Genomic DNA, 23,459 nt, shown 5'->3' on the forward strand with positions numbered 1-23,459 from the left:
ACTAGACGACTCGACTGATTCATCAGCGAGTGCGGCCAAAAGGTCGTCGAGCCAGACGAACTACTCGTCTGTTTTTAGTCGAGCTCGGCTTCTGGAATATCAAAACAAGCTAGACGAGTGCTCGTCTGCTCGCCTCGTCATCTGGAATAAGGCCCTATATTTTTCACAATAACCCTAAGCACCCACCCACTGGCTCCCCTGTATGGGTGCACCCCACAGAGGAGGAAAACTCACTCCCACAATGATTGCAGGAGAGGCGAGAGGAGAAAACCAGTGTGTGTGTGTGTGTTTGTAGATTTCTAGCTGAGATGAGAACCGGGAGAGTGAAAAGCCGAAACCACTTTCCACTTGGGTTGCCGTTTGGCAAATGCGAAACAGAAGAGGGACACCTATTTTCAGTGTTCTCTCTTCATTCTCGGTGGCAGCACACGAAATAGCGCGGTGGCGGCGCGATGTAAAATTCGTGTCAAACTATTTAAAACGATCCCAAGAAAAAAAACTCTGCATCTATCTGTTTCCTCTCCGCGTGTGTAAAAATGCTCATATTTTCCAGTGCTATTTCATAGAACTTTTCCTCTGGCATGGTGTGAGATGGAAAAGTGATAATTTGATCACGGTCCGACGAGATCAATCAACAACACTCCGAGGAGAACGGACACAAATTGAGCACCGATTGTTACGCTGCGCTGTTTACCGTGAAAAAAAAGGGGAACCAAAAAGCATCACTATCTTCCCCCACAGACTGGAATACGAGCGTGAGGCGTGTGATGAACTAGTAGTATCCGCAAGGTAATGTTGAGTGCGTGTGGTAATGCTTCAATGGTACATGCTGACAAGATTTGGAGAATACCTTCCGTTGGTATCAGAATTTCCATCGGAAGGAAGTGTATTTTTCCGTGTCAAACAACCAATGTGTGTCAGTGATTCCGAAATTTATGATTTTGGTGGTGTGTTCGGCTGTCGAGGGGTGGCTGCCGTTGATCGCAAAAGTGGCGGAAGTACTATGTCCGTAGAATAGAATCTCTTTGTGAAAAGTTCGATAAATGCCTGAAACTGCACTCCTGATAAAGTAGTTTTATGTATTTTTTTACCTTATTAATAATGGAATCAAATTCAGATTAGTTGAGCTATCACATAACCAATCTAATATGTGATGTGAATATATTAGGTGTACAGCCATTGAATGTGTTGAATTTTGTACCGAAAAATTGTGATTTATGGGATGTATTGTTGTATTTTTTTAAAGGAATGTATAGCTGATAGTCAAATGATGACTTGTCGAAGCTTACAAAAAGCATGCTCCAATAATGCATGTGTAGAAAGTGGTTCAAACGGTTTAGAAACAATGTTTATGATTTGAATAGCACGAGCACTTTTCCCGAATGCTCAGCCTGATTATTTATAGAGCATATCACTTACTATTATACGACTATTTTTCAAGCAAGTTCACTGTGTCTTAATCACTCCTATGCCTTTTTGTTCTCACGTATCCCAAAGTACCGAAATGGGTTCGCAATCATGAGAGTAATTTTTAAACGAATAGCTTATTGAATTTGTTTTCTACTGGTACTACTCGGACTGCACGCTGAATTCGGATGCAAGACGTTCTTAACCATGACAACACTTAGTTTCACACTGAACTTGGCTGTCAGCTACGAGATAGCTCGTATTTCATATATGAACTATTCCCGTCCACATTTCTGCTGACCGGAATATGTTCCCCTAAACCGACCACAAAAGCGGGCGTCATGGCGTCATGGCGTCGTCAGGACTACCAAATACCAAATGCACAATTGAGCAATGTCCAAATTTAAAAAAATTATAGGAGGTTGTGTCCAAGACACGACCGCATTGTTGACGTAGAACTACGCTGTTATTTTATATAAATCGCTTGTTTATACCTCCGGATATTATTCTATAATGCTGTGAAATTTTCGAAACAACTGCTTAGTAGAATAATCTCTGAAATAGTTTTTTCATTGTAGAATCAGTTGACGATAATTGATTGATGATTCATTCTTGTTCTCGTAAAACAATACACTAGCTGATCGTATGTCGCAATTTATTTCATGTCATTGCATTGAAAATTTACCTCGAATGCTATTCCAGTGGCCGTTTTCGCAATTGACATAGACTCCGCAACAGTCGATTATAAACATGTTGCACCAGCACCATTATTCCACATCTCATAACTACATCAATATATTTTTGGCACCGCATGGGAAGAACAATGACAACACTTGCAAGTATCAAATATCATGCTACATGTTATTTAGGATTGCCTCAGTGGAATCGCACCTCTAGGCATCGTTCGTATAACGTAAACCAAGCGCCAAACAAGCGTTTGCCATAGCATGTATACAGAGCCATACATTGGTGGCTTGAAACTACTAGGAATATAAACACTTCTCATCATTTTGCGCTATTCTAAAAAAACGCTTCTGTTAATATTACTGGCCTCAAAAAAAGTTGCATTACTTTCTCATGCTCAAGAGAAGCGCAGCTGTAACCCTTAGTGGAGGAAGTTTTGCTACTAGCAAGCGAAACCTAATCACATAAAAAATTCCAGAACGAAATTTACTTTGTTGGTGACTAATCAAGCGAAATAAACTCTTTTTGTTAATATCAACAACCTCTAAAACAGTAGCAATGTTTCATTATGATCAATATTAGCGCAAATGCAATCCTAGTTGAAGGCAGTTTTGCGACTGGCACGCGAACCTAAATAACTTATAACATTTCAGTAAGACATTCAAGATGCTTGGTATTCCCCAAATATTTTTTTGGAGCATAACCTTAACGCCTGCTTCGCCATAACGTCAGTTTAATGCCTTAATACATTCTCAAAGGAACCAAGGAAACCCTTATGATGACGAAAAAGAAACAATGTTAACTGCTTGGAAAAAGACTGAACTATGCCACACAGCTTGTACTCTGCTGTAACACCCATCGATGGAAATTCGCTGATGAGTTTGTCAAGAGCGACCGCCTTCACCCCCAGCGGGGGGAGCTTGATTTTGGTAGATGCCTGGGTAACGGCGTTTACATTTTCGACCGACGCGCCGAAATCGCCTACTTCGCTGTTGTTCGATGCGGTGTCACACTCGCCAAGACTCGGTTAGGCGCGAGCGCTTTCCACTGCACCAACATCGCGTGCATCATTAGATGACGTTTGCTTCGAAATTTAATTGCCCCTGGCATTGCGTTCGTTTTTTGCAGGGCTCGAGCCTGCCTTCCTCTTCTTCTTGCTCATCACAAACTACGCGAAGCGTCCAATTTATGACGCGGGAAGAAAAACACACGATTCGAATAACGAATAACGAACAGAAAAAGCAAACGACGATATCCAAGTTGGATTACCACTGGTGGGGTCCAATCTTAGATCGAAGCGCAGCGAAAGCAAAGTGAACTGGATTACTCAACAGTCCGATGCCGAATGAAAGTTTGCCTCAGCGAGATCCACTGTTTATACTCTAGGCAAGTATTCCCCTTCATTCTTCTACTTTTCCTTTGTTCACGGAGACTTCAAATACTACGATTTCCCCTTCGTTGGTCGTCCTTAAGTTGCTCGTTATTGATAGCTCTGTTCGGGAAAGCACACAAATAGACAGAACAAATGTATGGGAAAATGGCAACGCTTAGAGTTTTCATGAATTTTAACCATTTACAAACCAGGGGATTCTTATGTATAGCATATTAAACAAATCTTAGGGAATTTCCGATTCGTTTGGTATGTAAATCGCCAAAATCCGTTCGCGGCAAAAATAGTTATTAACGTTAACTTTATTTCATAAAAACGTGACCTGTTTTCTGATTTGGCACCCTTAATGAAAGACGTAGTTCTACGTCAAAAAACACTCAAATATTTCAGTTTTGATTTTTATGGTCCTGAGCAGGGCCTTCGAAGGTGAAAAATGAAAACCGACTCAACTCTCCGTAGCTTCGCTTCGACTAGAACTGCTTCGACAGTCAACCACAACAAAAATAAGCTTGAATAGAAAATGAATTGACTAGCATTGACTAGCGTTGACTAGCGGGGATGACTGATGAACTAGTCCAGTCAGTGGTTATTTTAACTGACTCGACTAACAAATCTGCCTCTTTATTCAACTGACTTCAATGCACACTTCCATTTCCTCCTGACACTAATTTTATGCCCGCGTATGCAATCTTATTTTACGTCCATATAAAGAGGAACGAAAACATGATTTCTGATGCAAAAAAGAAGTTACCCCATCAATGGACGGTTTATTGTCTACCCATCGTGAATTCAAACCAACGAACTTAGACATTTATCAAGTATGCTATAAAGGTCCTCGCGTTAGTATTAGTAAATAGCGAGCAAAATAGCGCACACACACTGCACGCTATTTTATACGTGTGAGTAATTTTCGTGCACGATACAAAAGAATCTAACTAACCTGTAGCGTATGTCAAACCACGTTGAACTCGAACATCCATGTATGCACACGTACATGGGAGAGAGAAAGAGAGGAACGAATTCGTTCTGGGGGAAGGCACTTCAAAATGCAATGAGGACAAATGGAATGTGAAGAATGAAATGATATAGTCGAGTCGGTAGAGCGAGATAGCGACTAAACGCCCGACTGACTGTTTAGTCGTTTTGGCGGAGAAATTGCGTGAAGAAGCCAAAAGTCATTACTAACTGACTACGGATAGAGTCAGTCAGATAGTCAGCTGACTCTCCTCAGTTGACTATGATTATGTAGAGCCTTGGTCCTGAGAGTTTTTGAACAGAGGAGGCGATCTGGCGTAGTGGTAACATCCATGCCTCTCACGCTGAAGGTCACGAGTTCAATTCTCACTCCCGACATTCTTCCAAAAATGGAAGTAAAAGTGACGAACCAGCCAAATGAGTTGAAAATCACTATAATACAGATATAAAAAAAAAAAAAGTTTTTGAACTGTGTTAACAACAAATCGAGTTGGAATCATTCGCAACACTAACAGCAGTCTCACTATTGATATCAAGTTTATACTACTGATGAAACTATCAACAATCATTCGACGCGATTTAGCCGAAGATTTCTACAAACTGAACACGGGAAGCCAAATTCCCACAAATGAGGTTTCGTTGTTTGAATGTTGCCATTTTCTCTCGCCCAAAATTGGCGCAGATGAAAGCTCTCAATCGTAACGATGGTGAATCGTTGAATTATTTTTAAATAAAGATTTGAATGACTAAATTTAGAATGGATCGTCGATGCATGTGTAGGGGAAACTAATATTTCCCCAAGATAAAGAGATTAAGATTTCATAATGATCTCATCGAAAATTAGGTAGGTAATTTCAACACAGAAAAATCAATAACAAAAATTACTATCGAAAACATTGACGAGAAAACGAAATACATTCTGTAAAATATGTACCGCTAATTAGTATTTTTAAATCTTCACGCTGAACATTTTTTGAAATTTTTCAAGTTGGTACTTCTGTCAGTGCTATCAATGTCAATTCAAAGCGCGATCTGTCATTCAGTTTATTTATAGCGTCATAAGGCCATAAAGTTTACTTTTTGATTTGGTTAATTTTATTGGTCAAATATATTGTACGAAATTTTGTGTTGCAAACAAAATTTCTTGTGCCGAAACGTTTAAAATATTTCAGAATACATTTGATGACTAAATAATGTCGAAAACACGTGTGTATGAATGATATAAGGTACACTGGGGCAAGTGGAATTTGGGGGTAAGTGGATCAAATATAAAGTAAACAAATAACAAAAAATATTTTGCTTTGTTTCCACACAACATCTGCCAAACAATCAATAAACATCTACTAAACGTACTTTTTAGTCGTTGTGAACCACCAGACGCAACCAAATATTGCTTTGTTTACAATCGCATTTCTGCAGCTGCGATCAGAGTCGATTACGCTGTCAGTAAAATTAAATTTTCGACGATCGGCAGTTCGGAAAACTGGTTACATTTCACTACTAGGTAATTGAAAAATGCTTATTTTTGTGTTTACCGATACAAAATGTGAAAGATTGTCTTTTTACTATAAAAATCGGCCTGTTTCCACTTGCCCCACATGTTTTTGTAATTGGGTTAAGTGGAATACGTGAAAGTAAACATTGCTTATTGAATGTTTTTAATCTTTACAGCCACCGGAAGAATGGTTCGCAAATACATTCGCAAGCGTTCTCCTGCTAAATACAGTGGACAGGACTTGACAGATGCGATGGATGATGTAAAAAACGGCAAGATGAAGATAAAAGCGGCAGCAAAGCACTTCCGAATCCCATATGCAACACTCTTCAAGCGAGTGAAAGGTCTGAGAGGCATTAAAAGTATAACGGGAGGCCGACCCACTGCTTTGCCGTTGAAGGTTGAAACACAGATCGCCGACTGTATCAAGAAAATGGATAAGTGGGGCTTTGGACTATCCAAAGAGGAGACAATTTTGGCAATAGCAGAGTACGTAAAAGTTAACAAGCTTCAAACACCGTTTGTAAGCGGTGTTCCGGGAGACGATTTTTTCCGGAATTTTAAGCGCCGGCATCATCTATCGCAAAAAAAGCCCCAAGCCGTTGAGGTCGCACGGAAACGAGGAGCTGATCCTTTCGTGATGACCGAATACTTCAAGCTCCTAAAACAGGTGACCACGAACGTTCCTCCAGAGCAGATATATAACATCGATGAGACTAGCTTCTGCCTCGATCCGAGTCGGGTTAAGACTGTGGGAGAAACTGGAAGAGCTGCTCATCGTGTCACGGGCGGTTCAGGAAAAGAAAATTTTACTGTATTGATGGGAGGAAATGCGGCTGGTGACAAATTACCACCACTTATTATTTTCAAAGGATCCAACGTATGGAACAGCTGGATGGCTAGTAAATGTGATGAATTTCCTGGAATAGTTTATGCTGCAACCAAAAACGGCTGGATGGAGACGGATGTTTTCGCCAACTACTTCGAACGGTCCTTTCTGAGCGCTACCGCTGAGGGACAATTGGTCCTACTTTACGATGGCCATGTATCACATGTTTCTCTTGCTCTCATCCAAAAAGCAATCGAGAATAATGTTGTGATACTCAAACTTCCGCCCCACACAAGTCATCTCTTGCAGCCTATGGACCTGGCGGTGTTTAAACCATTGAAGCAAGACTATGACAAGTGCGTTATCCAGTGGCAACGGAATCACTATGGGACGAAGCTGTCTAAATCAGCTTTTTCAAACATTATCTCCAAAGTTTGGAGATCATTTGATTCACAAATAATTAAAAATGGGTTCCGCAAGGCCGGCGTATACCCGTTTTCCGATAAGGTGATTCCGGAAGACAAATACGAACCGAGAGCATGGGCACGTTTCATCGCATCACAGCAAGCAGCTCAAACGTTAGATGACAACACTGTTGAGATCGTCGAAGGATCGAAGAAGGCGCTTCCAAGAGTAACAAACACCAGAGATGCAGCTTCAGCAACTTGTAATTGCATTGCTTCCTCAACAGGGAATGACCAAATGGAAAATGATAATCCACAAAATAATTCTTTTGAAGCGATTCTCCTTGACCATGTGAAACAGATTCCTGTTTCCAAAGCGCAGAGAAAAAAAGTTTGTCCTGGGGCAGAAGTTATAACATCGACTGATGCCGTTGTGAAGCTGGAAACGATCAAATCGGTTAAAGAGGCGACACAGAAAGCAAAGCGTAAGAGAGCTTCGAAGAAATCATAACTGTGGTTAGCGATGTACCTGCTATTTTTATCTATTGACCTGATTTTGAAGACTTGCGAAGCAATAACGATATTTATTGCATTTTTTTTTTATTTCCTTAAATGCATTGATTAATTAATTTTGTATTATCAAAGAATAAAAGAAAGTGAATACAGTTTGTTTTATTCATTCCCAAACACCTTTTTAACAGAGTTTAACTTGTTGTAAACATAAAATTCCAGGTTTCCACTAACCCCCGTATCAAGGGGTAAGTGGACTTTGGGGACTTGGAGATTATTTTTGGCCAAACTTAAAATCTAGTTGAGGAATTCATTTTTCGGTTCCATATATTAATAGCTAATCGGCTACAGTAGTGATGTGTATAATTCGTTTTGAAAAATAATCAAAAACAGGAAAAATAGGACACTTTATTTTTGAAATAATGGTTTTTGGGGTTCCACTTGCCCCAGTGTACCTTAACACATTCAAAGGCGGCTGAGTTGAGATGAACGATTTACCACGTCATGGACGACCATCCATCTCTTCAATTGATAGAACATCAACAAAATAAAAGGAATAATGTTCGGAAATCGTCATTTAAGTTTGAGAGAGCTAGCCCGTGAATTAAATATCTCTCATGAGACCGTTCGTCATATTTTGGTTAATTTTTGGCCATGAGAAAAATCGTAGCACGACTAGTGGCAAAAGAGCTAAATTTTCTTCAAAAACTTCATCGCAATCATGTTGCTGAAGACATGCTTGAACGACCAAATTCTGATCCCACGTTCATCCAACGTATCATTACTGGCGACGAGACATAGGTGTGATTTTTCCTATTTCCGAAACTCAGATTACCGCTTCGAGGAACCCGTTCTGACAGCATTGCAGACATAAAAACGAATTCGCTGCGATAATTCCCGAATACAGCTATAAGTGTTTCGATGACTGGATTATTCATTTGAAAAAGTATATTCTCTCAGAAGGGACCTATTTTGAAGGCTATAATATAAATTTAGATTATAATAAAGCATTTTCTTTAAAAAAATTTCGCGTTGAAGTCGCCAAATTAAATTTGCCGCAGGATGCCAGTCATGCACTGTTTAGGCCGATCCTTCTAGAGAAATGACGCACTGGGTGGGCTCAACGTTTCTGGCGGCATCAAGCGTTCTAAGAGAAAGCTACTCAGCAAACATTATATCGTATAACTTGCATATTCTGAGTCGTATATAAAGTGGGATAGAATCAAAACCATATATGACGTTGATCAAAGTATGCATCGTGTATATCTAAAATCGTATAAGATGTGAAACCCTCGATTCGGTATAATCGATCGGAAAATCGATCTAAACGATGCCAGATGCAGCTCGCAAGTCGCATAAACGTATAATTTAAATCATTGTAGACGTACGTACAGAGTCGACGCCTGGTCGTGATTTACATTCAGGGAGGCAAATTATCTCTACCAACTGGTGGATGGCAGTAGACTCTAAGGCAGTTTGTATCTGCATCTGTCCCGTTTCATATGCACGTGCATTTCATTTGACTGCTCATAAATTATATTAGATTGGGGGAAAAAATCCATTCTTTTTTTCGTGAAATTCAAAACTGTATTTAACATGTTTCGGATTGTCCGATTTGGGTCAAATATGACAATTTTATTGTAAAATTTGTTTTCATTTCGAAGATAACTTAATAATGGCTTTGTCATAGAAGTCTTGATCCGTATTGACGAAAAACTCTAGTAATCGATTTTCACAATCTTCTCTTGAACCAAATTTCTTTTTACTCAGGAAGTTTCCCAATACAATTTCGCTTGGTGCCAGATTCGGACTATGGTGAATGCATTAACACATTCGTTTCCCAACGCGACGTTTCTGAGTTTCTTGCGGAGCCCAACTTGCGAATAAATTATTGAATGGAGATCAAACTTAGTTTGTAGACAACTTTTACATGATCTATCAATATTTCTCATAATTTGAAGCTGAATTGACAACAATAACACAAAGTCATGTTATATGGCCTTCGCGAAAAACTGTAGTACAAAGCATTCATACTATAAATTAATAAAAAGTATAGTATAAACATTATATTTTTCTCCATATCTTATAGTTACATTTAGATGCCTATTTTGTCAAATTCCTTTCAAAAATCCTATTCATTTTGAACGAGGAAAGTGTCACCCATATATGGGTGACGGGGCGGCGAGCGTGTTAAAACTTCCCAACCAAGCTCCCGGAGTTTCTGACAAGTTACTACAGACGAGTGTAGTGCATCTTGGAGCGCTTATCCTATGTAAAACATGTGTGCATTACTTCTCAGCTAGGGTAAACGATCTTGATTTGTCCGATTTGGAGTGTTTTTATGCAACTAGTAAATGCAAATCGATTTATCTTCCTGAAAATCACATATAATCGATACGAATTTGGGTTTGTTGAAAAGCCTCAAGTCTCTAGTTGCTAATACTACCATAAGGTGTTGAAATTATTCAAATTTTTATGTTTTTTAACGATTTTCCTCGAAGAAGAATTATGATCATGGTTTGACCACCTCTGATCATGGTTTATCCAAAAAATGATCATGGTTTGTCCGGTTTTAGAAATCACCATTTTTGAATGAAAACAATCGAATTCTCAATTGGATGTTGCATTTATCATTGCTTGAGTTTACTGTCATCATATTAATTCTTTCATAATTTAGGTTTTCTCCAGAATATTGCCTTTTCTTGGGCATTTTAAAAGTGTTACCCTCAACACACTCAAAAAAAGACGGCGCCAGTGGTTGTATGGTTAGCGTAACAGCCTCACAATCCGATCGGCCTGGGTTCAATCCCAGCTGGCGTCGTTGGGATTTTCTGAGGCGAAAAATCTCTGGTTACGTCTTCCTTCGGAGCGGAAGTAAAAGAAGTTGGCCCGGCTCATGAGTTGTTGAGTCTGATAGGTAGGAAGTGGCGGAAATAGGCCGACGAAAAATAAGCGAAGATAAAAAAAAAAAAAACACACTCAACACAGAGAAACTTTATTTCTGCTATGCGCGAAGGACACAATAAACAAACTGCAGAAATCATGTGGACAAAACAACATTATTGAATTGGACAACTCATGATCAGAATTGAGTTCATCAAATTGCGTTAATTAAATGGTTTAGCTATGTAAATCTGATACAAATGGTGTGCAAGCATGATGTTTACAATATTTGTAAGTGTTATAATCCAGAAAAGGTCTGAGTACGTGCCAAATAATCATCTGGTGATCGATTAAAAGTTAGGGGGCACATTGACACAAATAGAAGGTGTATTTTATAATCCTTTAAAACATGTGATTCCGTAAAAATATACTATAAAACTACTGTAAATCATGAAAAATACAATTTTATTTATATGCTTTGAAACATTCGAATACCTGATTTGACAAAGTTGTGCTGAATTAGAGCATCAAAAAAGTGGACAAACCATGATCAGATTTTCGACTGGACAAACCAAAATCATTTACCTCAACCCTCGTGTGAAAAAATTAAATTCTTTCTCCTTTTCTTTACATTAAATGTGAAACCCGCTATTTTTTTTTTAAATACAAAAACTGAAAATAGCGTATTCAATTTTCATGCTTTTAATATTTAACTGCTCTTGAGGTGGCCCATGCGTAAGTTGCACCACTTTTTCAACCATTTCGGCATTTTGTGCGATACTAATGACTCATGTACTATTGTTTTCTGAGACTTTAATAGTTGGTGGTTTCTCCGTATAGACATGAAACTACACGTAACTACACAAAAAGTGGTCCAAATGTGTCAAATCACACAATCTAGGCGGGCAATTTGCAGGTCCACACGAGAGATAAATTTTTTACCAAATTCGCCTCCCATTCAGTGCTCCCGTGGCCGAGTGGTTAGCGTCAAACCTAACATGCCGGGGGTTCGGGTTCGATTCCCGTTCTGGTCGGGGAAATTTTTCTTCAAAGAAATTTCCTCTGACTTGCACTGTGGTCACGCGTATTCTAGAGCTTGCCACTCAGAATGCATTCAAGGCGTGTTATTTGGCATAGAAATCTCAACTAAGTACTAATGAAAATGACGCAAGTAATACTACGTTGAGACGGCGGAGTTCCTCTAGGAACGTTAGTGCCATATAAGAAGAAGAAGAAATTCGCCTCTCAATTGGCCATTTTTTTCGAGTACTGTGTGACATATAACGCCGTTTTGTTTAGACTACGCATATGCCAGATCCTATGCCTCCATATAGGGGTAGCTCGATCCACTGACAGTAATGTAGCGCTCATCTACATCAATACGATCATGCATACGTCTTTCCACGATGAAATGGCAATACAAACTGATCTCTGATTCATTCTGACGCATGTCACGAATCACTCTCTTAGCTGTCACAATTAAAATTTCAATGCAGTTTTGAAAGAAATCACCTTGGTTTTCGATATTATGCTTGGTCGCCGTATAACAAGTGTTTGATAAGCAAAAATATCCTTCAAATTGAAAAACTATATGAATAAAATCACCTCGCGAAAAAACGGATAGCATTTCGACACCTAATATGTTCATATTGACCCTGAATATCCGGTGTTCTATCCATCATTTGCTATACATCCCGTGTCATCATTTGATAGACATATCTATCAGCTATATCTACAAAAAAAATCAGCCATATAACATCCGCCACTTATGCAAATCCGGCTGGCTTCTTCGGTACGGCGCGGAGTGTCCGTGTGTAAATGAGTGTGTTGCACGGCATTTTCAGTTCTGTGTGATTGGTTACGGTGGAAAGGGGTGAAAGTGTCCGGGATGGGCGCATGGAAAAATGCAAAAGTTTATGAAATATAAAAGAAAACAAGCGAGTGAATAACGAGTGGAAATAAATGGGGAAACCTCGCGTTGTTTATCGTTTTCCAGGTGCCCAACATTTAACCTGGTTCAGTTCGAACAGAGACAAAAACAAATCCAAACGAAGAATCCGTGAACCGCGCGCGTGATACAAAAATTCACGAAAGTTTAATTTTCTTCTTGCTACACAGCTTGCCGGAGGAGCGTTTATGCATCTGATTGGGGTGACAAAATATGGAGTGAGAAGCTTATTCTTTCATTCCTCGAGTTCAGAAGGATACCGAACACGTACTTGCAAGCTGATGGATGCAATGGTGAGTATGGGAAGAGTTCCCCACATCGGGTCGAAATAGGATACCGAGACAGCAACGTTTCGATGTACATGAAGCGGGGGTGTCATTCTGCAAGTGTTCCCTAAAGTGCAAAGCATCTAACTGCGTTTAAATTGCTTAATGTCAGCGTAAGGACGTGGCTGAAGAGGGTGTGAGACGGACATTGCCATTGCCACACAGCCAAGTGGATATAGGTACTATAATCAGGTTTATAGTGGCTTCTCTTCCGGTATGCGTCATTCGAAGCGGAGAGCCGATCGACTTTTCGATTTAAAATGGGGGTTTTGCGAGTGCACCTCATGCGTTTCTTCCTTCGGCGGTAGTTGACGTAAATTCGACTATTAGACCGGAACGGGATGCTGTATTGCGGTCTATCGACTGCGGTTTCAATCCAATGTAAGGGGCTTGGACATGTTGGAAACATATTATTAATTCAAATCGTGGATAGTAAACCCACGTTTCTACATTCGCCGTATAATACATGATTTTTTAATTTGGATTTATAGCTATGAGAACAATACTATTGAATAGTTTATACGATTATATGTAATGTAATCCGATCAGCTGTGTTCCGATTCTGAACTTGTAATCTATTTTCGAAAGCTACTGTATTTGTAAAAATAATGAAGCTCTGAGATATAGTTCGCTTACGACATATTCATAAAACAAGCGATGCAATTGAAACAAACGGATGTCCTTTGATAATATCAAGTTCATACTCGATATTTGTGAACATTATCATTTAATCATGCGGCAATCAACGCTACTTTTGCTCAAATTCATACATTCAAATAATTATAAATTCTAGAAAATGAATCACTGTATGAATGTTGAAAATCAATAATGTGATTATTGTTATGCAAACGAAGCTATTTTTGTTCTTTCGCGATAATTTCACAATCGACGCACCGACGCTCTACAACTACCCTCGGTGCACCAAAGCTCGAATTATTCTAGTATTCTACTTCGGTTTGTAAATTGGAAACTACATCAAAGCGTCTAAGCCAGAAATGGTTGGGGAATTAGCAATCGATAGCACTGTCAACATCGTGGAAAACCTGTCAGTTTTCGCGAGTCGCAAAGGTATCATCCCTAAACATCGTTCGAACGTGACGCGTTTAAGCTGATACAGCCGTTCGGAGGTTTTGGGTTTCAAATTACATCAAATACTTCTTTTATTTGATTTTGCACTATTTGAACTCAAAACGCATAAGCTTACTTCTAGATTCGTGAAACGTACCAGCAGATGGAAGGAACAGTTTCGAGAACTGAAGAGCAATCAGAGAAAGTAAGAATAGCAAAAAGTATACCCAGGAACATTTATACTGATTAGCACAAGTAGATTTGTAGCATCGATTTCAGAACGAGAGAGCTGTATCGAGAGTAACATCAAGATCCCGAATCGCTTGAGCTCAATTTCAGCTTCATCTCCGATAAAGACTCAAACAAGATCTTACGGTGAAAGCTTTGAACGAAACATTGTGGAATGCCAAATTGCACTCTATTGACTCGGAACCATTATCTTGCCAGGTTTTAAGTCTACGACAATCTTCCATGCTGTTGTATGTGCACAGCAAAATTTAGACACAGTAAATTGACTGCTTTATGTTTGTCTCAATATCCTAAACACCAACCAAAAATATGTTATGTTGCATTTGAGCATTGTGTGGAGTCAAAGCAACAAGTACGTGAGTAATTCTGCACGGAGGTGTTGACAATCCTTCTATGTCGCAAGTCGCAATTCCTCGTTCGACTGTATGTTGCATTCTGGAACGTATCCGTAAGCAGTCGACTGTTGATCGGGTAGAAGGATCCGAGGAAAGTGTAAAGACAACTTCAAACCGAAGTCGAATGCTGTGCTCAGAATGATGTAACCAAACACGAGCATTTCTGTACTGTTAAGATGTTTCCGTCGAGAGCAAAAAAACGTCGAAACGTGACTTCAATCAGTTCCCTGGCCTTGAATTTAGAACCGCATTCGAAGCAGGCAAGGTTTTGATTTCGAGATCAAAAAGCTGTCTAAAAAAATATGGTTTGCAAAGCAAAAACTTTATTACTTCCAGCATAACGAGTGAACGAGTTTACATAAGAGAGTGCCGACGGCTTCTGTCTTTTATGAAAAAAGCACAAATATTCTGTGTTATTCTGGCATGAGTTAGCAACTTGCCATTTGGGAAAAGATGCTCAGAAGTGGAAGAGACGGCAACCCTCCGAACACCCCAGAACATTGTCCGGTCAAAATATACTGCTAATCGTGAAGCAATTGGAAACATGAGAGAATCGAAAGGGAAGGCAACAGAGGCAACAGTCCTTTAAAACACAGGCTACTCGACGAACTCCGTGTTGGAACGAAGAAATACGTTTGAAGAAACACGTGTTCTAGGGTAATGATTTCGAATAGCGTAGAGTTTTCTTCTCACTTATTGATGCCATTTCTTTGCTCCAGGAACCTGAAGAATGCCTTCCAACGAGTCAGGAAGATTGCGCTCCTCGCAAATATGTTGAACAAATGAACGAATGGTTGTTTCAGATGTTGGAAATATTTTTTAGTAAACACGCTGCAATTCTATCCTGGCTGGATCCTGGCTAATAGGGAACACTCAATTCCTACGCCGTTAAAATGCTTCAAACAATGGGTCTTCTTCAGGTTCCACTTGGCGATGGCCTAATATTTCTCCATGTTAATTACTTTTGATTTGTTATCAAGTGGATATTCAAAAAATCGAACAGATTCTGAATCAGTAAAGATACCGCTATCGCATGAACCTCGGACAAGTCTAAAGTATCTTTTTTGACAAAATGGTGGCCGTTTGAAAAACAAAATGCGATTTAAAACGTTTTTTTTACGTTTCCCTATTTTTGAAAAATGGTAAAAATTTAAAAATATTATATTTTAGAGGTTCATGCGATAGCGAGATGCGTACAGATTGTATCCATATAAATTCGACATTGTTCGGGTCAATAGAACTTGAGATATCGTGTACGCCAGTTTGAAAAAACTAGTTTCGAGAAGAACGCGTTTGAAGTTCATTGTTATGGCCTTGTCAGGTTAGATACCGCATCACCAGAATGGCTCTAACTCGGTAAATGATAGGTTTTTCGATAAGTCTTTCCTAGGGTATATTCCTGGATGCCTAAACTAAAGAAATATGAAGGAAAAAAAATTAGTTTTTTCAAGTTTCTAGACTAGAATACTACCTCAAATTAAATGGCATTCTCAATTCAATAACTGGGGAAATACATTTGTGGTTCCGTGGCCGAATGGTAAACATCACAATTGTTATGTAGAGAGCCGTATTCTAATTTGTCACTCAGAATAGATTCAAGGAGTGCTATCCGACATAGAAATCTCAACTAAGTACTAATTAAAAATGACGCAAGTTATACTACGTTGAGGCGGCGATGTTCCTTCAGGAACGTTAATGCTATTGACGAACAGAAAGGAAGATGGGCCTTTGGCTGAGAGTCAACATAATATCCCAGTAGAGTCGTGATGGTGCTAGATAACGCTTGCATTGAAAAAAATGACTTTTTTCGGATGGTGATAAAAAAACTAAGACAGATAATTGAGTTTCATAAGTTCCCCATGGAAGATAATTATAATAGCTTACTTGCAAAAAAAATCTACGCCCTTGCGAGTAGTCTTCCGGCTGTTAACCGGAACATTACCATGGCGGACGAAAACATGCGTGTAGGCATGTTTTTGAGTTCTTTCTTCGTTTTATTTATCAATTCCTTCTCGCGACAAAATCGTTGGAGTAGATCATACACTTCAGGTTTGCTCAGCAATTCTCGATAGGACGCAGCTGAGGGACGTTGGGCGGGTTCGCCGACTTGGTTACCACATCGATATTCAATCGCTCTATCTCCTCTAACGATCGCTTCGAGTAGTGGGCCGCCGCCAGATCCAGCTAGAACGACGCAACTTCCGGCAGACATTTCGTACTATAAATTTCACGGCAAGTCCGGAGCTAGAGAAGAGTGGCTCTGACATCCCCATCTCGCAGATTGTCAGTCATAGCAGCACCTTCTTGGGAAATTTTGTGTGTGAAATAATCTTCAATTCGGAGTTCACTTCCTTCGTGGATGAACGTCGTCCATCACCACCGCCAGAACTTCCGCTTTCTGACATGTATGTCCATGTTTTTCACTGTTTGGCCGGCTGTACCGACCTCCCGGCCAAGCGCACGCAGCGATGTAGTCACCTCGATCATCCTCTTCAGCATTCTTTGGAGCTTCTTGTCGCTCAGGGTCGTTGGCCGTCCGGAACCAGGCTTTCTTTCGATGCTCTGATTGTTGTCCAATAGTGCCAAGATGTTGTAGATGCCGGAACGGGCGTATCCGACGTCCACAAAGAGCCGCGCAATGTCCGTTTTCGACGCGGCGGGGTACCGTTCCTTGAACTCGCACACTTCTGAACGGAGTAGCTTCATTGTTTTCGCTATCACGGTTAGAGTTCGACTGATAGAGCTGTCATTTTTTCTGTTGACTCATGGGTTACTATGATTGATGCTGCATGGGTAGTTTCGTCAGTGCGTGTGAAGGTGAACCCACGAAAATCGGCAATTTTTGTCCATTTTTTTTTAAATGCAAACCTTAATAGAGGGAATGATTTGTGATATTTATATTAATTGTTCCATTACTAAGAAAAGATCATGCAATTGTTTTGACAAATTGGACAGAACTATTTTGTCTCGTTTTGTTGAATAAATCTATAACAATCTTCGATTGAGGAATCAGTTATTAAGTAGCCAAATGATGTTTTATGTATTCTTATACAGTCTTCCATGCCAAACCGATATATTGTTTCTTAAATTTTCGTGAAAAGTGGTAGATTTGTTCTTTATCGCAAACAATTAGACCCGTATTTTTTTATTTTTCCATTAGGGTGAACATTTTCGTTTTGAGGTGATCCGAAAAATCACTTTTTTTCACTTTTTTCCTAAAATGACTTATTTCGAATATTCATAATTTTTGAACTAATGAACCGATTCTCGTTCTTCTCGTCACCTCGTCTTTTTTAGGGAAAATACATCATTGAATTTTGTTTCCGTTATTATTGATTGTATTTTTTGGTGGTTTTGATGGTCTCGAGACCAAGGGCGCTTTATTTTTTTTATATTTTTTCTAGAAAGCTGAGGATATTTTACAAAATATATCTCAAAATCAGAGATGTGTTTTTTTCCTTTTTTAAGTTATGGTTTTTCAAAGTTAACCGATAGTTCGGAATATTCAATTTTTCCCTTTTTACCTATTCTCAAAAATTCATAACTATTGAACTACTTGACCGATTTAGATGATCGATGTATCAAATTAAAGCCAATGTTTTTTTTTCGTGATTATTAATTGTATCTGTTTTTCAAAGTTTACACAATTTTTCATTTTTGGGATAAAGGTGAAACATGATTTTTTGAACCATCGGTTAAATTTGAAAACTTAAACTTAAAAACTAAAAAGAAAACATCTTTGAATTTTGATATATTTTATGTTAAAAATCCTCAGCTTTCTAGAAATAAATATTTAAAAAAATAGCGCCCTTGGTCCTGAGACCATGAAAACCATAAAAAAACAATTACAATCAATTATAACGAAAACAGAATTTCAATTTTCTGCAATCCTCATTTTCTCAATCCCCATTTTTTGTTTAATAATTCAACGACGAATTAAAGTTTACGTATTATTTCTTTTGTTTCGAAAAATGTGATACAAATGGATTTAATCGGAACATAAAATCGAGAATGATATAAACGAGCCGTGATAAAAACGCCCAATGATATAATCGACACGTTACTGTATTACAAAAATATATTTTTATCGATCTTGTACTTTATTTCCTCATGGGAAAGTTTTTTGCGGTCAAATTCTTAGTGGAAATGGTAGTGATTCAATGCTATTCCAAGCGTTTGGGAAAATTTAGACCACATACGTTTGATAATTGTGTCGATATATGTATCACCATCAAGAGAGATCTCATCCAGGAACGCGGCTTCCGTTGCAAAAAAAATCATTTAGAACGAGAATAGTCTCTACATAGTGAGATCTATTTCTCAATAGATCGAACAATGTTTAGGTTATTCTTTCTCAAATTGTGTTATCGATTTTGGACGATTTCGTAATTTCGGCTTCAATCTATCGTTCTGAAAGTGTCGTAATATATCTCAATAATGATAAAAGTTGTATCAGTTTGTTCGACCTAGTAGAAATGTTTTCCACAATTGTTGGCATTCTCTTTTGGCAGTACTTTTGAAATCAGCAATTCCAAATGAAATCGTCCTAAAAATGCAGATTTTCAAAACTTGTTTTTTTGATTCCAATGAAAGTGTGTATTCCGTTTGGGTTGGACAAAATATGAGTTTTTCACAACAATTGGGAATTTTTTGACTCAAGCGTAACTTTTGGAAAGGACTATCGATTTTAGTAAGAGAAATCTTTGATAATTTATATCTCAAAAACTATGAGTCGTACCGAAATAGTGTCTTAGAAAGAGTTATAGAGTATTGATGGTTGAACATGAAAAAACACTGAGAAAAAAAAATTAGTACTCTTTTTTTTATTTACAAAATAAAAATTCAATTTGCAATATCCAAAATACATATTTTTTAATTTTTTTAAAATTTTTTCATACAAAATAGAAGTCATGCAAAAAATTAAAAAAATGGGTATGTTAGCAGTCATTTTTAATCACAAATTATGAATCCTGATATTATTTAAAACAAAAAAGGTTATTATCAATCTCCTTCTAAATGTCGAGATATTTGAAAAAATATTTGTAATTTATTGTCTTTTTAATAGTAAATAGGTCCTTTAAATATGTATGTCGTGTTATAACATCATGTTCATGAGATTTTATGGATTTGTTTATAATTTCCAACAACTTTTCCAAATACATCGTTATGGTAAAGACATATGTTTAGGAGTTACGTTACGAAACATTCGAGGACATGTGGGTTAATACAAAACGTAGCGAAACTAAAAAATCTTTTTTTCTTAATACAAACTTCAATCAATAAAAAAAATTGTTGGTAATTATAAGAAAATTCATGAACATGACGGTATAACACGACAAACATATTAAAAGGGATTATTTACCATAAAAAAGACAATAAATTAGAAATATTTTTTTAAAGATTTCGATAATGGCTACATTTAGAAGGAGATTGATAATAACCTTTTTTGTTTTAAATCACATCAGGATTCATAATTTGTGGCTAAAAATGATTGTTAACATACAAAAATTCGATGTTTCGAAAATTCCTAAAAATTCGATGTTCCACAAATTTCGTCAAAAATAGTTTTTCCATCTTGGGCCCATTTTTTAAATTTTCTGCATGACTTCTATTTTGTATGAAAAAATTAAAAAATATGTATTTTGGATATTGCAAATTGAATTTTTATTTTGTAAATAAAAAAAAGAGTACTAATTTTTTTCTCAGTGTACATTTTTTTCATATTCAACCATCAATACTCTATAACTCTTTCTAAGACCCTATTTCGGTACGACTCATAGTTTTTGAGATATAATTTATCAAAGATTTCTCTTACTAAAATCGATACGCCCTTTTCAAAAGTTACGCTTGAGTCAAAAAATTCCCAATCGCTGTGGAAAACTCATATTTTCTCTAACCCAAACGGAATTCATTCGGATCAAAAATACTCATGTTTTGTCATTTGTCGATTTTATTTGGAATTATTCAAATGCATATATGAATCAGCTCCTCCTGCTTCTCTCATGTCGTACCTTATCATATGTCATAGTTAAAACATTGCAAACATTTCTACGTGACTTCACAGTAGTTCTTCACGCCTCAAAACAGGTCCATTCCACTGTGTGCCTGTTATGAGGATTATGTCACCAAATCAATCTAGAGCACTCGACAGCTGCGATGCATTGTGTCGCTCATGCATCAACTGAAATGATTTTCAATGAAGCAATCAGTAGGATTGATTTCAGTATCAATGGGGCGAAATGAATATGAATGCGGTGCAGATGCAGATGGTAAACAAGAAAAATCTATCCGCTGGCGGAGTGAATCGTTCCATGCGTGTGTAAAACGAGCTGCTATTGACTGGGAAGTATCTCTGTGTTTTCAGACCGCTGAAAATGATTTTTGAATGCCACACTAAATAACGATTCTGAACTGGGAATAGGCTAAACATATCAGTCGTTTTTCAAGAAAAAAAAAGCGAACATATTTATCCAACAAGCGTGTGAATAACAAACGGTCACATTCCGAACGAAGCAAAACGTGGAATTTCACGTTCATGTCCGGGAAAATTGTTTGCCAGGGGGATACGGATAGGGGCAGCAAGTGGTGAGGCCTTGTGTCTTGTTTATATTTTTGATGATGATGATTTTTTTGCCAGCATTCGAATTTTACATATACCAAGTTCGCACTGCTGCGTGTGGAGTCAATTCAGAGGGGTTTTGAGAGGTACGGGCGTCGGGCTCAGTTTCGAATCGTCGAATGAATGTTTTGCTAGACGTGCGAATGGCACTTTACTAATGCATGCCATTTGCTGTTTTGTTTTCTCCCTGCTGTTCTGGCAGAATGTGGAATAATTTCACACACAATTTCACTCAAAAAGCCGTTTTAAGTTTGGAAAAATGACTTACGGAGATTCTGTCAAATTAAAAAATTAATATTTTACATGAGTGGATGAAAAATCTCCGAACAATATCGGATAATTTTGTCGATATGATAAACCGTAATCCAAACATCACCTGATTTTTTATCGTAAATTATTTTTCTCTAATGAGATTTTCTCGTTATCAGCAACACTTGCAATGTGTCATAATTGCAAGCCCTGAAAGATATACATCATTGTTAATCAGTTTGCATATGAGCAACATATACACCATGTCCGCACTGCAGTTGCGAGTTAATCAATGAAAAATGGGTTCGAGCCAACCGATGCAGAATCCACAATTTTCGTCACATTATTGTCCCGATTATGTATTCAACACCAAGCCCTCAGATGCACAACCAGCCAGCGTCCCAGATTGTCCTGAGCGAAACGGTTCTACCCAAAGGCAAAAGTATCACACACATCAATCGAGCTGTGTTTCGACGAAGTTCGTAAAATTTTAGTATCAAATTCTCCCCAGAGCCATGCTGAAGCGATAGCAGACACACATCCTCACCGTCTGGATTCTCCTCCATCATCGCACATACAAAATAAGATGCTACAAACTGGTTTCATGTCTGAAAACCGACGAGTGGTGGAAGCCAATAGCTGCAGGCCTTCAGCACTGGGCATGAGGAGATGATAGGAACCCTGTCACGGATAGCAAAAAAAAGGTTTTTGTTGCTGTGAAGTGAGAATTTGCTAGCTTTCCCTGGACAGCTTGGTGCCAGGGTGGATGAACTCGCCCGTACAAACAGGCTTGTGACATTGCCACGAAAGACAACACACAAGTCAAACGACCACACATTGTGTGGGAGTAAGTATATGTAGTTATGGGAATTGTCACATATTCTCCTTGCATCGGCTGAAGTTCTCGTATTACAGCAAACAAGAGGCGAAACGAGCGAAGTGTAACAGATACGATGACAGGGAAATATGCTGAATTTTGCAATTCGATTGAACGCTTCGAGTAGTACTCAGTTTAGTTCGAATGGCGCAACCCAGAACAGTTGCGAATATTCACACAATGGATACCAGCCGAAACTGAGATCCAGGCGAGAATGTTCAGTTTCTGCACAAAGGAGCGCCACTCTGATAATTGAAATGCGAAAATGCAATTTACGTAACTCAATCGTTGCGATGGAATTGGGGTGGAGTAGTTTGTAAATAGTAATGGTTCTACATGACGAAATGAAACGTTGTTGTTGGACAAACGCTCCACAAATAAAGATGTTCCATCCTGGAAAACACTTTCGATGGGGACAATTTAATGGAGCCTCATGGTGAATAATCAAATGCGGTTTGCTTTTTTCAATGCAACTCTTAAAAATAATTTGATTGATTTATGGTCCCTTCCATGAGAGTATGCACCACCAAACCGGATTTTTAATCAGGTTTCGGAAGAAGATGGATAAATCTATCTGAATTAACACAACATACAACATGTAAATTCAAAATTCTTTGTAACATAGCACCAGATTTAGGGCGTATTTGGAAAGCCGAGACTAATCCCACTTACTCCCAAAGATTGGCCTTGGCATTTATTGATTGTCATGGCGAATGCAAGGCGAGCCGGGTGCTGGATACAGTTTGAACTCGAAAGGCAACAAATAGGTTGGAAACGGTGAAATTCGCGGAATAAGCACTTCCTCGCTCTTGAATTTGCCTTTGAGTATCGTTGCTTCAATGCTTAATTTTTTTCCTTCAGATGATTCATTGCCATTCTTGTTCCATTGTACAAGTTCGGTTGATTGAGATTTCGGAGCAATCCAATGAATTCAGAAACTCCGTAACATAAATGATTACTTCTTGCGAATTGGCCACAATTAACTGATTTGAGCGAATGTAACTGTCCAGAATTACATTTTGGATAACGGAATTCAAATCTTCGACATTTATTTTATTTTTATTTATTTTTTATTATTTTATTTTCTCTTTATTACACGCACACTCGAGGTTCACATAATTCTTGTATGGGAACACATTGGTAATGAATTA

The 23,459-nt window shown here is 38.3% G+C and overlaps 2 protein-coding genes across 3 annotated transcripts in view; both read left to right on the forward strand.

Moving 5' to 3' along the window:
• The first annotated feature begins 412 nt into the window (after nucleotides 1–412).
• LOC129777425 (WSCD family member AAEL009094) overlaps nucleotides 413–23,459 on the forward strand; it is a 91,962-nt gene continuing 68,915 nt past the window's right edge. The window contains exons 1-2 of one of the 2 annotated variants that reach the window (XM_055783680.1): nucleotides 413–789; nucleotides 12,696–12,818. The gene's annotated coding sequence lies outside the window, so the exon portion shown is untranslated. The remainder of the gene's footprint in view (nucleotides 790–12,695; nucleotides 12,819–23,459) is intronic. The other variant, XM_055783681.1, reaches the window with a different exon arrangement.
• LOC129777424 (uncharacterized) lies at nucleotides 5,692–8,142 on the forward strand. The gene is made up of 2 exons (XM_055783679.1): nucleotides 5,692–5,960; nucleotides 6,128–8,142. Exon 2 carries the CDS (start codon nucleotides 6,139–6,141, stop codon nucleotides 7,693–7,695), a length of 1,557 nt encoding a protein of 518 aa, XP_055639654.1. The 5' UTR covers nucleotides 5,692–5,960; nucleotides 6,128–6,138; the 3' UTR covers nucleotides 7,696–8,142.

Source organism: Toxorhynchites rutilus, chromosome 3 (assembly GCF_029784135.1).
Source record: "Toxorhynchites rutilus septentrionalis strain SRP chromosome 3, ASM2978413v1, whole genome shotgun sequence".
Taxonomy (NCBI): domain Eukaryota; kingdom Metazoa; phylum Arthropoda; class Insecta; order Diptera; family Culicidae; genus Toxorhynchites; species Toxorhynchites rutilus.

Bases quoted from the DNA above. Each gene is read 5' to 3' on its own strand.
- LOC129777424 (XM_055783679.1), top strand. From the start codon at position 6,139: ATGGTTCGCAAATACATTCGCAAGCGTTCTCCTGCTAAATACAGTGGA.